The sequence below is a fragment of the Phymastichus coffea genome, unplaced genomic scaffold, assembly GCF_024137745.1.
Source record: "Phymastichus coffea isolate CEN01 unplaced genomic scaffold, Cenicafe_Pcof_1.1 PCOF00019, whole genome shotgun sequence".
In the NCBI taxonomy this organism is placed as follows: domain Eukaryota; kingdom Metazoa; phylum Arthropoda; class Insecta; order Hymenoptera; family Eulophidae; genus Phymastichus; species Phymastichus coffea.
In genome coordinates, this window is record NW_026706830.1 from 3,808,077 (window position 1) to 3,824,066 (window position 15,990).

The window sequence follows — 15,990 nt, forward strand, 5'->3', positions numbered from 1 at the left end:
TGCTCATCGTCACCTATTGTATGTCTTCATGGTCGTAAGCAAGTCGACCAACGGTCAGCCCGTTCTTATCAACAATGAAATATTCATTACTATTCGGTAACTATGTGTTACCGAAAATTAGGCCATTCTACAAGCTTAATGACAGAATGTTCTCTAGCTGACATTTTGTATCGTGGCTTTGGCTCAAAATGATTATCCTTAAAGAATAATTCACCACGAATGTTAGTAATATTCTTCACGGTTATTTTGGTCTTCCAATATTCAATATATAACTAAATATATAACTGCCAATATATAACTACCGTACTTGAGCTACTAGCTCTTTTCATCCAACACTTAAACGAAGTTCTCTGAGTGAGAGTCTTGCGTTTGTTAACCAGTATTTATTATGGAAAAGATAATTAAAACATCCATTTTGTCTACTACCAGACTCAATCTATGATCATTTAGCTATTTTGTGGCTATTTCCATTGCTTATCTTGAGAAATACTTTATTTCATCTGTAGTTTCGGTTATCAAAACTAATGTAATATCGTCGGCAAATGCCACAATCGAGACTCCATTTAAAAGTAATTGCCACAGTATACCGTATTCTTCAATAACGAATTCAATACCGAATCCTGTGGTACACAACCTGTGATATTATAAGTATGTTTATCAACTTTTGTATCATATTCGAAGATGTGGTCTGATAGGTGGCTTCAGATATCTTTCCTGAAGTAAAGCGATATCCTAATTTTCTCTAACGCTAGCATTATGTTTAGCCATCTAGTCAAGTTAAAGGGATTTTTTATATTCAAAACCATAATTGTATGTATCCTATTGGCGCATCAACTGCCACTGATAGCGTTAGCGTCTAAAGTTACGAGTGAATCTATGGTATCAATATTCTATCACCTCTTCCGGAAACCGAATTACCTTTTAGAATAGTTCGCTAGCTCTCTTTTTGATTGCCTATAATCTGATGAATATCAGTCGTTCAAACAATTAACTTGCAATATTTAACATGCACAGCGATGTATAAGAGGAAAGTTCTTCTCAAGACCTACTCGTATTTTCCTTAGGCAGGAGTATTAGCCTGTATACCTTCTACCATAACGGAAAACATTTCTTCTCCATGTAGGCACTTAATGTGTCTCTACATGTAGCGTGAGTATCTATCGCTGCAATTTTTATGGCCAATATAATGCGGTTTTTATCCGTTATTCCGTTAAGGCCTGAAGATTTTCTTACTGAAATCTTCTTAGCAGCCATCTTTATTTCAGTATTATTAATTTCTGACCACTCTCTCACATCTTTTTTTGGCATACATTTCTATCTACAATTACATGCAGAGCAATGGGGCTGCACCTCGATGTATGATTTTGTTCATAACCATTTTTTACGCTCTGTTTCAAAGATCGTGATGCAACTCCTCGCAGAAACCTTGCCAGTATTTTTTTTGGCGGCTTTGATGGCAGTTTTGAGTTTCTTCCTCTTATTCTCATAGTCGATAGTCAGGTTATGATATCGTGGCTTATTTCTTGCTCGTAGATGTAATCTTCCTAGTCTTGTACAATTATCTCTTAGTTTAACGATGTAATCGTTTCATCGGTAGATAGGAGACTGTATGTGAACTTTATGTTTCACAACCATGGATGCATTATATACCGATACTATGGATTCCATAAAGTCTAGGGCTTTTTGTGTTAACAACCCTCCTACAGTCATTCTTACAAGTGAACTTAGGAACACGTTTCTAACAAAAGTGGTTGATGTCCATCTCCTATTTCTGCTTTGTGCTGTCACCCTCCTTGGTCTGCTTATCGATTGATTGAAACTAATATATAACTGCATTTATCACTGTTTCTTTAGTCAAGCTTCACCTCGATCAACTTAAGGTCGGTAAAGGTCAGATTCACTATACAACACTTACCAGCCCTGCAATAGGCTGCGAAGTTTCTTTTGTTTGCTATTTCGAACTTTAATATTACAGAAGCCTCCAGTGGCAAATGCCTTCGATGGTTTCTTTATTCCACTACTCTACTCAACCGGCCAAACATTAAAGTCTTCATCGATTAACACTGGTAATTAGCATGACTTAATGTTGTCAATAACGGTATTTAAAGATCTCAAATAATCCTGGAAAATATCACATGTAGGAAAATAGCAAGCATATATATGCATACCGGCCACTTCCAGCCATATAAAATAGCTCATCGTTATGTACATTTTCGATATGTAGTAGTTTTCACATGTCTAAATAGTCAGCTTATAGTACCTCTTATTCAGTTTATCCCACTATGATCATGATATTGTTCAATAATATTATTGTTATAACTTTCTATCACGGACTATCTATGATAATAGATCACGAGTCCTCAGCTATTATACAGTGACATTAAAGTTAATTTGGTGAACTTTAATCATCTTTCTCATATTTGATGTACAACCCCCGTTCATGTGTGTGTGTGTCAACTTTTTAAATATTGTAAACTTAAAAAGTTGTAACGGAGAATATCGGCTAGGCCGATTTCGTTCGTTTGGCTCTCGCAAATGTCCGCACGCTGCGCCAAGCTGAGAGTGTGTGCGTGTGGCACACATACTCATGCTTGGTTTTTGTTTGCGAGGTGCTGTATACGGGCTGAGCTAACGGCTGGAGCGGTCGAGATGGCGCGGAAGAAGAAGAAGATGAGATAGAGAGAGTGAAAGAGAATGCTCTAGTTGAGCATCACCGCGGAAAATTTGGGAGAGTATCTGCTAGGCTTAGGGCAGAGAAAGTCGCGCGCGCGGATTAAACCAAAGTTAACGGTTTTCCGGAATTGGCCCCACGACCTCGTCAACGTTTTTCGTTTTTCGGAGACACGCTTGGTGCGCGGACGAAAATTAGAGTGTGCGGCTGGGTCGCGCTCAACCGTATCCCGAAGTATATCCGTGAGCGGATTTTATCGCTGCTGTAGTACCGAGCAATCGAAGGATAGCGGAAGCAACAACAAAAGCAATCAACGAGCGAACAACGGATTGAGGCAGCAATATTGGTAGAGCGAAGGAGAAGACGAGTAAGAGGATAAACAGCGACGACAATAAACACCAGCGAGTCGGTCAGCAAGAAGGAGCGCACCAGTGACGTCACACTGCAAAGCGTTCTAACTGTCAGAGAGGCTGAAGGTCGAGGTCGGTGCCGTGTTTTCTCTTGTTTCTCTCTCTTGCATGTTTGGGCGCCAGCTGATGGGTGGTAGCGTGGCAGATCTACTGGCTACCCCGTTGATGAAATAACGGCGGAAAATGTTTGTTGGGCATTTGTTGTAATAACTAGTTTTAAACAGGGAATCTGCGGGTTGACCAGCCACCGATTCACCTTCGCGTTCGCGTTTATTATTTTGCCGCTCGTAGTATAGAGGCGTGAGATCGCTGATTGTAGTCGATTATTGACGATTAAAGGATTAGTGTGTTAATCCGGTGTTGTGTTTATTCGCCGCTGCATCACTGCTCATCCCTACTTCGAATCTGTGCGTTTAACGTGGTTGTGCTCTACGCGTTATTCAGTTGGGGGAACATCTTTTGCTTCCCGAATCCTTAAATACGAGGGGGGGGGGGGGAGTCAATAAGTCTTTATAAAAAGTAGGAAAAAAAGTTTTGCGTATGTAATTTTTTGTTATTTTTCAACGTAATCTCCTTCAAGGTCGATATATTTTATTAAACGGCCTTCCTGTTTTGTTAAGCTATCAGAAAACTATGATTTCTGAAAACCCTCAAAATAGATATTTGTATCGACGATGACTTCTTCATTCGACGTGAATCGTTGTCCGACAAGCCATTTTTTGAGGTTAAGAAATAAGAAAAAGTCGCTGGGAGTCAAATCAGGCGAATATGGTGGAGGCCAATTAATTCGAACTTTAAATCGTTAATTTTTGCCATCGAAACTTATAACGAGCCGAGTCTCGTTATGTCTCTCTCTCCCCTAAGCCAATCATAATTTATTAACAACCTATGTATTCTATTTAAGTTATTTTGTCTTGCCGCAGCTGTGGATGCGGCACGAGGTAAGTAAGAGAGCACCGAGTAGAGAGAGAGATCCGCGTGTACGCGTGAGTGCGTGGACGTTTGAGTGTCGCGCACGTTCGCCTAATTGGCTGAGACGCGCCGCTGCCGAATAGCCAGCGCGAGAGAGGGGGACCCCTTCCGCGTACGAGCGACAATCTGCTGCCCGCCTTCGCGAAGAAAGCAAGCCCGGCTATCACCGCGACGAATAAGTGCCTTGTGCTACGCAGCTAGTATTTTTCGCCGATAAGGACCGAGGGTGTAGAGTGCGTGCGTTCGTGCGTGCAGATAATTGTCAATCAGCCTGAGAGAGCTACCTCGTGGCTGAACACCTGCGCGCGTCAGGAGTAAATCCGAGGCTACTGCGAACCCGTCATGTCAGTGCCCGCTCGATCATAAGACTCTCTCTCTCGCTTGCTTCTCGCTTGCCTCTCTCACTGCGAATGCTACTTGTATGCTTCCCTTGTTATCTTCGTTTTAATAAACACTCTTTCTGCTAACCGCTGCGTCTTTCCTCTCGGCACTTCCCTCTCCCGTGTTACGCGCGCGCTGGCTCGCATCGCCCGCTGCTACCTGATCTACGACGCTCTCCGCGGGCCGAAGGCAAGGGTGCCTTCGAGGGGCATATCTGAGCCACTGGGCTGAGTCTCGCGTGACCCCATAACGAATTACCCGCAAGTCGAGTAGCTACTTAGCATCACCCTTAACGGGGTAGCAAGAACCCTGTTACAAACTACACACGCGTGAACTTGAGCATTGTCTTGAAGAAAGAGGCATTTTTTTTGTTCAAGTGAGTATATTTTTCTCTGAGTTTTTCTTTCAGCTAACTTAATAATGACGCATAATATTGTCCAGTGATCGTCTGTCCCTTTTCCAATTAGTCAATGTAGATGATTCCATACGCATCCCAGAAAACCGTGGCCATAATCTTGCCAGCTGACTTTACTGTCTTTGCCTTCTTTGGGGCTAGTTCTCATGCGGTAATCCATTGTTTGGACTGTTCTTTGGTTTCAGGAGTGTAGTGGTGTACCAATGTTTCGTCTACAGTTACGAGTCGACGCCAAAAGTCTTCCAGATTACGACGTATACGTGCCAAAAGAGCCTCAGAGGTGACCAGACGGGTTCGTTTGTTTTCAACAGTGAGCAAACGCGGCACCCATCTTGCTGATATTTTTTTCATCCCCAATTTTCCATGTAAAATTGGAATGATTGTACCCTTTGATACTTCTGTGGCCTCAACTAATTCTTGCACTTTTAATCTTCTATTACTCAACACCATATCGTGGATTTTGTTGACCATTTCGGGCGTATTTACTTCTACGGGGCGTCCTGAACAAGGTTCATCTTTTGTTGTTGTACGGCCGCGTTTAAATTCATTTACCCAGTTATAAACAGTCTTAAACACAGGGGCAGACTTGCCATGAACGGCGTTCAACTCAACTATGATTTCTTTTGGTGTAAGACCTTTCAAATGAAAATGTTTTATCACCGCTCGAAACTCTGTTTTTTCCATTTTTCAAATAAATCAATAACTTTTTGTTCCACCAACGCTCACGAAAAAACGACTTAATGAATCGAGCTGATACTTTGCATGATATCTAGTTAGTAGTATTGCTTACCAAAAACATCATAATTTAAGCGTGACGAGTGCCATCTCTTAAATTTTGTAAAGACTTATCGATCCCCCTCGTAAATGATTTGTGCGGACAGCCGCGAGAAACGGGAAAGATCATTTGTTTTTAAATATTTGCTTCTCCACATCTATTAGATGTAATTTTCAATTCAAATCTAGATTGTCTCTAAAAAATTTACAGAAAATGATAATTTATCGCTTATTTAAAATACTATCTATCATTTGATTCTGAGTGAATTCGGTGTTAATTTTTATATAAATATATGGCACCACAGTCCAAGTCAAACTCATATTTTCAAGATTCATTCTAAAATAAATAATGATCTTCGAATGACTAAAAATACAAGTTTCATTTTGAGAAAAATGCCTGATAACTATGTAGCATTCAATGGTTACTCCATTAAGATATGAAATATGTTAAATTAGAGGTTAAAAAGTCATTTTTTGTAAATTCTTTCAAAATTTGAAATTATTAGCTAAGTCTAAATAAACTTTGAATTTAATTATATCCTTCATGACACTTTGTGAATTCATATATATATATATATATATATATATATATATTTATATATAATATAATTTTTTTCATTTCAGTTTCCTCAGAAAAGCAGTTACAATGAAGGCGTTTTTCCAAGACCAAGGACTAGAGTAAGTTCCCTTGATCATTACAAATCAACAGATTTTTTTATAATTCTAGTATTCCGAAGAAGTCTTTTTTTTTAAATGATTTTGTTATATATATTCATACTATTGAAAATACTCTCATTAATATTTTTCTGACTGAATAATAATAATAATAGGATTTAATTGACGAATAGCAATAAATTGTATTAAAGTTCATGTTAGGTTTAGACAAACATGATATATCATGTTTCCAAACTAAAAATTAAGAATATTATTTAGGTGTGTTTCAATATTTACGTAATTATATAGTTATTAATGTTATAACGAGCGGCCAGACCCTCGTTATGTCTCTCTCTCCCCATACATAATTATAATTATTCTTATATATATAATTGTCTTATAATTATCTCACTTGTATGGCGGCCAAAGGTAAGTCAGAGAGAGCGCTAATAGAGGGCGAGCTAGAGAGAGAGAATTCGGGAGGCCGGCACGACGCACGCGAGTAGGAGAGTGGGGCAAGAAAAAGCCCCGCGATAAGAACTCTCTCTTGTACCGGCGACTTCGAAGCACGTGGACGTGTGGCGAGCGGCTATACACGTGCATGCGATCTTTTGCTGTCCGACTTTTCGCGACTAACTTTTGTGACTGACATTTCGGTTGCCTGCGAATACGCGAGTGTCCACTCGGTGTAAGGTATCGGTGCCGAGATTGCCCCTAGTGCCTTTGGTGGGCTAGTTCCTGCGACCACGCGTGCGAGCCTTTAAGGCCGCCCGCCTCTTGACTGCACCCGAGCTGCACACTGCGCGTCATCCCGAGCCACGTGCGAGGCTGAGGATATCGCCTGCAGGGCTAACGCCGAGACATTATTGTAAGTACCATCTCGAATACGTGTCTCTCTCGCTAGCTTTTCGCCGCTCTCTCTCCCGCTTATACTGCGTATTAATTTTGTATTATTCTCCGTAGTAAACTCGATGTTACTCGTATATCTGTTTTCTTCTTTTGCGCTTCCTTTTTACCTATCGTAAGCAATCCCGTTCCGTCCGGCTTTCGCACCTGAATTTCGTGATCGCTCCTATTAGGAGGCCCACACCGAGCTGTTTTCCATTCCCTCGTAATTTATATAACGAACGACCCGCGCTGGGTCAAAACCCCGTTACAATGTTGAAATACATTTCGTAAAATTAAATAAAGGTGAACGAAGAGTATTTCTCGCCTCACTGAAAAACAGAGAATTCTACTATATATATAAAGATTAAAATGCATTTTAATTAGAAATTTCAAATGAAGTATGTAATGCAAAATTCATCAATCAAATTTCTGATCCTTCCAATAAATTTGACTGTAACATCGTTTGAAAAAGATTGCTTCAAGATAATGACTATTTTCATAATACTAAATATAAAGCTAATAAATCCATTAGAATGTCATGTTTTTATACCAAGAAAAACTTTACATCTAGTTTGAGTAAAATACATTACCTAGAGAATACAGTCCTTTTTTGTCAATTAGATCTTTTCAATTAGAGTTTTGTACCAAAAATAAAAATTTGAAAGATTAAAAATATAACTAGGGCGTTACAGTTACGTTCAGACGGTTCCAATATTATTGAAAAACTAACGATGGAGTAATATTAAAAAATATTACTGAAAATTCAGAGTTCTCAACTTACCCTAGAGATAAATGAATAGCACGATACATCGTAGCATATAAATAAAACAAATAGAAGTATAATCGTAGAAGTTAAGCTTTTATATACTATTTCTCGTCTATTTCTATAAGTACCATTTCATACATCAAAGTCAAGCTGGAATCGTATGTCTTCTACATATACTTTTACACTTATCTCATTTATGTATTTATTGTTGTTCAACATCGAGAATGAACATCGAGTGTGGGAGAAACAAAGGGAATAACTATTACAAGACTATTTAATCTAACAAAGAAGAAAAGTTAGAAAAAACAACATTTGGAGTAAATATACATGCGTAATATCGTCGAACTTACGATCAAAAAAGAGACATTGATTAATACTTTTTTTAATTCAATTTGATGTACCGCTTCAAATTATATTACTTTCAATCGCGTACAAATTTTTTGTTATGTTTGTTCTTGAACCTGTATTTAAAGAGAATTTGAACTAACAAGGGAAGGCAGGGAGGTGTCCGTCACCGATTTTCTTCAAACTTTACATACGATTAGAGTATCGAAAAATATTGGACACGTATTTTTTTGTAGCGGCCTATACGGTAATTTAGGTGGTAAAAATAGGGTTGCCAATTATAATCTACATACGCTTGAAGTGCATAAGTTGGCGAGACGCTAAATTCAAATTATCATATCTTGGTGAAAGAAAAAGATATCTGAACGATTCAAAATTCATTTTGAAGGGAAAGACTCATACTTTAAAGTATATTAATTAGTTTGTATGTGTAAAAGTCGTGTTTTTTGCACTTGAAAAGATTTATAGTGTTTCTTTTGTAATGTTTTTCGTTCTTTCAAATGGGAAACTCAGTTTTTTGGGTCCAATTCCAAAAATTGGCCCAAATCTAGCTCAACTTGTAAATTTCAAATGGAAACTACTGTTGCTTATGGCAGATTCGAATTATGGGGGAATTTACACGTTCAAATGATATTTTGAGTCCCAAAGTGGCAATAAAAAAATATTTTATTATATATTTTGTTTATTATAAATATTATTTATTTATTTTTTTTAATAATTACATTCATATACATATTAACATATATAAAATACAACTTTCTATTTATCCCGTACATATGTTTGATATTTTTGAGAATTATTTTATATAATTATAGTATATAATTCTTACAATAATGATACTCTGTAAAAAAATGATTGAAGCATAACTTTTTTTACACCAACTACAAATTATAATTGCAATGTCATCTTCGTAGGTACATACAGGTTCTTCTTTTATGGCAAAGCAAAATTCAACAGGATTATCAAATTTTGGAGGTCTATCAATATAACCACTTTTGAACCATGCATACTTAAAAGTATTATAATACCTCGGACAAGATAACTGATTATGTACGAGGGATTGCATTTTTATGATAAAATTTCTTTCGTGTAAATTGATATTGTATTGCATTAAAATAATAAAATCAGATAGCTTTCTTACAAAATTCTTCCAGAATCGAAAACCATAAACATCCAAAGGCTAAATTTTATCTGTAGTGCCAGGCGGTATTGTCATTACCATTAAACTTACTTGTTCCGGTACAACTTCTTGTATGGTATTATTACATTGCCCACTCCAAGAGTCTAAAAGTAAGACCGATGAATTCCCAGTATTTTTTAAAAATACTTCTTGCATCCACGTCTGAAGCAGTTGCTTAGAAAGCTTTCCAGATGTAGAAACTCGTATTAATACATTTTCTGGTGTAAATAATGTCTGTCTAACTCGAGGCCCAAAGTCTCCACTTGCTTCTTTCAATACTAAAAATAAAGGTGAAAGCAAATTACCCACTGCTGATATAACAGGTTGAAAGTGTAGCTGTGTGTTAAGGAAGACAGTGATTGTGCTATGCTTTGAATTTCTTTCAGTCCTCTATAATTTAATGTTCTACCACTGTGAATCTCCAAATTAAATCCGCTCTAATCAGAATTATATACATTGCTTGCACCGTATCTTGTAAGCAATTGTTTAATTTCAACTCTAAAAGTTTCACATTGATTTTCAATTTCATCAATATTTTTCAATGAATCTGTTGTAGCATATTTAGTGATTTTTCGAGATACTATATTATGTTTTTTTTTTAAATTACCAGATCCACCAATTCGATGCTTTGAACAAAGGCATAGCTATTTCAGCTTTTTTTTGTAAAGCCCATCTTTTCAAATCAATATCATGTACAGTCATCTTCGATATCATAGCTTCATTAAAATTATTAAAAACATATTCTGATATCTTGAATAATTTATCATATCTACTGTCTCCTGCTTCAACTTGCTGTTTCCATCGTCGTAATTGTCGCTCGCTAGTTACTTGTTTGTATTTGTGCTTTACAGTATTAAATGAATAAGGCTTACTTTTTCCACTCAACCAAAACTTTACTGCTTCTTCTTTATATTTAAAGTCAATTTTGTCTTTCTCACATGGATTATTTAATTCTTCTAGAAAATCCTCAGATTCTTCGTTTTCCATGTACTCAATAGCTTCTGGATAAATTTCATTTTCATCGCAAAAATACAATGTCGTTTCTTCTTGAACATCAACATCAGAATTTTCTGCATGCTGTTTTATTATTTTCTCCAGTATGTTGTGCAATTGCATTTCTTCGTCACTGATTAAAAGCTTTGGTTCGTCATTATTGCTCCGATCAAATATCATTGAAAGTAAGGTTGTTACAACTTTTGCATCAACAGGCATTTTTTAAATATATATAGTATCCAATATGAAGTATATATATATCCAAGTATATATCAAGCATGAACTTATTCTCAAAAGATCAAGAGATGATTTGAATACTATTTTGTCTGCTCCAATAGGGAATCCTGCTGCTTCAGAAAAAACAAAAATTACTTTAACTAAGGTTGAATCGTTGATGCCATATGTGATGGTTGCAGACAAAGAAAAAATCAAATTACTCAATCAGATCGGACGAGATCGTGCAATTACAATGAGTTATCGTACTTGGGAAATGTATGAGTATCCAAAATTACCACGTACATCAAAGCATGTTTGAAGTGTTAAGACTTCCAATCAATTGGAAAAGTCTCGCTTTGTTATTTTAGCTTTTCAAACTAAACGTAAAAGTTCGGCGAGTGTTAATTCTAGTAATTTTGATCATTGTAATATTAGTAATGTGAAGCTATTCCTCAATACACAATGCTATCCGTATGGAAATCTTAATTTGAATATCAATCAAAATCAGTATGTTGTTCTCTACGATATGTATACTAATTTTCAAAAGGCTTATTATGGTAAAGAAAACGAGCAGTTACTCAATAAAAAAGATTTCATTAATAAAGTGCCGCTAATAGTTATAGACTGCTCCAAACAAAATGAAACATTAAAAAGTGCGCCAGTCGATGTTCGCCTAGAATTTGAAACTCGGACTGATTTTCCTGAAGATACTGCAGCATACTGCTTAATATTACACGATCGTCTTTTACAATATAACTCAATTAGTGGTGATGTTAAAAAATTAGTTTGAAATTAACAAGACATTATGTAATCAATGTATACAATGCTTTTCAATAAAAAAGAAAATAAATTATATATATTGTTGGAATTTAATAAAAACTACCTATAACCATACTATATAATGTCTATGACGCCCTATACTTTCGATTGGTGAGGTATGGTGACTATGGCGCCCTCTACTTTCGAATAGTAAGGTATAAGCTTTATATAGAACAAACACGTGCCTCTACTCTCATAACGGTTTTGGGAACTAGTAGAGTTCACATTAACTTCAGCATCTTTTCAAATGGATTTCGTAATAGATTTTCAAGGCTTTGAAAGTTTAAACGAGACTTTTGTTTGTAAAGAACTCGCATATCTACCATTAGATGTAGATACTGTTCCAATTGTGTTTTTCTTCGAACCACCATATCATTGGTTTCAACTTCCTTTCAAATGTCGAAAAGTGAATCATTTCTTAGAAACGTGTCATCATGGTTTATTATGGAGATCCGGTCTTATTCCATATAAAAATTTAGCACGTGTACTAAACAATCATTTAAATAATTCTAGAAATATTTATGTAAAAGGATTAAAAAAGAAACAATGGTTACAAAAAATGTTACCTGAAAAGTAAGTATTCTTATTTATTTATTTTTTTTGTTAGAAATTAAAATCATTATTAATTAAAATTTTTTTTCTTTTTTTAGAAAAATTTTAGAACTTGAAAGCGAGATGAGATGTCCACCAATGAGCGCATTACCTTACCCATTAGAAACAATATGTACATATCATTACAATAAATCAGCTAACTTTGTATGTGCCGTTACAAATGCACAAAGATTGTTTTCATGGATAAAAGCTAGACTGAAGCAATCTGAAATGGAAGGTATTGATGAAGTTGACAATATTACATATAAAAATTCAACTCAATATTTCAATATAGCGATGTCAACTACTGAAAATAAAGATTATAGACAGACTGTATTATATTTAATGTATAGTTGAATGAACAATAAATTAATAATTAAACGAAAATTCTATAAGTTTTATTAATTAATATTCGAATAAAATCAACTGTGAGGTTGAAAGGTTCCTGAAATCTAATGAAAATACTATAGCGCTTGCTTAGAGAAAAAGAGAGAGAGAGCAGCATATAGCTTACCAAGCTATATGCTACCCTCTCTCCAAGGGCCCACATGTCCTACTATCGAAGGAGAGCGAGAGAGAGAAGGAGCAGCATCCTCACTATACAGCTTATGCGTCTAGCAAGCTAGAGACCCTACCCCCTCTCCAAGGGCTATACGGTGCACGCTCCTAGCAAGCAGCTAGAGACGCTACCTCCTCTCCGTAAGCCTAGACTCAGTCAGCATAAGCTTACTAACGAAGCACCGTACTATCGGAGGAGAGCGAGAGAGAGAGAGAGAGACACTTTTTTGTTATGTAATTTATTAATTTTTTTATTTATTTATATAATTATTAAATATAATATTACAATTATTTATTTACATGATGTTTTTTTTAATTTTTTTTTACCGTATGGTTTGGAAGGTTGTGTTGGCCTTCGAACCATTCCGGGATACATTATATTTACAGTTTCTATTTTTTTCATTTTTATTTTACGCTTGTTGGTGGCGGTGGTAGTGGTGGTGGCGGTGGCAGTAGTGGTGGCGGCGGTAACGGTGGCAGCAGTGGTGATGATGGTGATGGCATTGGTGGTAGTGGTGGTGGTAGTAGTGGTGGTGGTGATGTCAGTGGCAGTAGACTTTACCCTTGTAAGGGTATTTTCAATACTGCAAAAGGACTCTCGGGCAACATCGTTTATCTGAAAAAAAAATAATAATTTTAAAAATGTTAATTTTATAATTAATGATATGATTAATAAAAAAAATTATACCTTAAAAAATTTTTTTTTGGGGGGTAACGACGCAAAGGGATTCCTCCTTTTCCTCGCTGTTTCCACCAACACCTTTTCGGTTGCAGTCTTTTCGGCTGCAGGCTTTTCAGCTGCAGACTTTTCGGCGGCAGCCTTTTCAATTGCAGCCTGTTCGGCTGCAGCTTTCTTTACTGCAGCCCTTTCAGCTGCAGCTTTTTCGGCTGCAGCACTTTCGACTGCAGCTTTTTCGGCTGTAGCCCTTTCGACTGCAGCACTTTGAAAAGCGGCTCTTTGGGCATCAGCCCGCTGTCTTGCTGAGCGCTCAGAAAACTCTAATATCTGCTGCAACTAAAAAACAAATAAATATTTATATATTTATATATTTATAGGAAGCAAATTATAAAAAGTAAAATTTCTTACCTCGATCACTCCCTGCAGTAGCTGGCCAATCCTCAGTTTTTGAGCAGGATCGACCATGATTGAATGAAGCTGAAAAATACAATATATAAGACTATAATAATTAAAAATAAATATATAATAAAATTACTTACGACTGATAAAATTGCTAATAATAGATGGTAAAATGTTGCTGTCGGAATGCCCGCCAGCAGGTTTGGAAGAGTCTAAAAAAAGATATATAAATTAAATTATAATATAAATATAAAGATTGCTTTTTTTTTTACTTACATTCGCCATGAATACGATCATAGCATTTAATGTTCGTATAATTTCCAATGAATTCATGATGCACTTTTTTTAATCACTTAACTTTACTCACTTTTTAAGAAGTCTTCTCTTGGAGACCTAGTCTACTAATGAAAGATTTTCTGAAAATGAAGACGTTTTTATTTCGTTCCTCCCAAAAGTTTTCTACTCTCGAAGCTCCATTCAAAAATAGTGACAGTATTGTTTTTAATGGAAGAGATAATAAATTTAGTTTTAGTTGCTCAGTATGCGATTCGTAATTAAGATACAAGATAACTTCAAAAGAAAAAAAGGTACAAGGGCATGTTGGAGGATGTTAACGCAACTAAACAAGGCTAACTTAAAAAAAAACCTTATCTCTAAGGCAAAAAAGCAATAAAATGACTAACAAACAATTCGTCATTAAGATTACTCTATCTCCAATCACCTGCTGCGTACATACTTTCGAACGCATCTTCATTGAAAAAGGAACATCGAATGCGTTTTAACCCTCAGCATGAGGCATTATTGGAGAAAGTGCAAGCTGGTGTGGGTGGTCGAAAGTTTCCTAAATTATATGTGGCTCTGAAAAAGGTTAGTGCACGCTGCTAGAACGCATCTTCATTTAAAAAGGAACATCGGTTATGCTTTAGACTCTTAGCAACGACTTTTACAGCAACCTACCTTAACAACCTCTGTAGGTGGGTGAGAGAGTGGGTGAATGGGTGGGGGGGGGGGGCTCTGTCGAAGGGCCCACTGGCTTCTGTCTCAGGACATACGCATATACCTTAAGCATTGGCGGCGCATCTTCAATGCATAAGCTACATCGATTACCTTTTAGGTACTCATCGGGAAGTGTCAAAGGTACATCAAATGCCTTTTAGACACTCAGCAAGGGGTCTCACTCTGTCGAAGGGATCCCATAGCGCCCTACCATCGAAGGAGAGCGAGAGAGAGGCATACGCTAGCATAGAGACGCTACCCCCTCTCCGAGGGTCCACACTCAGCCAGCATAAGCGCCCTACTATCGAAGGAGAGCAAGAGAGAGGGATAGAGAGAGAGAGACCATCATATAGTTTACCAAACACCCTACCGACTTCTACAGCATCCTACCTTAACATTCTCTGTAGGTGGGTGGGTGGGTGAAGCGCCCTACTATCGAAGGAGAGCGAGAGAGAGAGAGACCGTCATATAGTTTACCAAACAGCCTACCGACTTCTACAGCATCCTACCTTAACAACCTCTGGGTGGGCGGGCACTGGCCCCCTCGAAGGGGCCCACTGGCACGCGGGAGGTGTCAAACGAACATCAAATGCAACACTCAGCATGGGGTCTCACCTTATCGCGATTAGAAGGTGTCACTATCGCGACACCTTCATCGGGCGGCCTCTTTGTGTCCTAGAACATACACATATCCCTTATACATTGGCGGCGCGCGCGAGGTGTCAAACCAACATCAAATGCCCTTTAAACACTCAGCATGGGGCCCATTGGCACGCGGAAGGTGTCAAAGGTACATCAAATGCCTTTTAGACACTCAGCATGGGGTCTGACCATAAATTAAAAGGTGTCACTACCTTCACACTTTCATCGGGCGGCTCCTTTGTGTCCCAGAACATACACATATCCTTATACATTGGCGGCATCCTTTGTCGGCTCCTTTGTGTCCCAGAACATACATTGCTTATCTACTTTATGTGAATCGTGAAAAGCAACTAACAGTTGCTCCAAAATAATATTTCAGAGCAATAACTAGTTACAATGGGCGGTATGACCAATTATTTCTACTCTCACCCTAGGAACCAAATAGCATCGGGGCATTAATAAAAGGTGACTCTTCACACTTGTTAATTATAAGAATATAATGGTTTAACAATAATCTTAAAAGGATACTGTCCCTCGGATAGAATTAATTATCCAGAGATGATCCAAAGTAAGATGAAGGGCAAAGTACTGAACTAACAAACCGAGAAACAAAATTATTAAATAAAGACTGTTGCCAGTCA

General features: G+C 37.2%; 1 protein-coding gene across 1 annotated transcript in view; it reads left to right on the plus strand.

Moving 5' to 3' along the window:
• Positions 1–15,990, plus strand: part of LOC131675344 (disintegrin and metalloproteinase domain-containing protein 11) — a 2,271,363-nt gene that overhangs the window by 730,928 nt on the left and 1,524,445 nt on the right. The window contains exon 4 of the mRNA XM_058954276.1: positions 6,248–6,301. Within this exon, the coding sequence (XP_058810259.1) occupies positions 6,248–6,301 (54 nt within the window). The remainder of the gene's footprint in view (positions 1–6,247; positions 6,302–15,990) is intronic.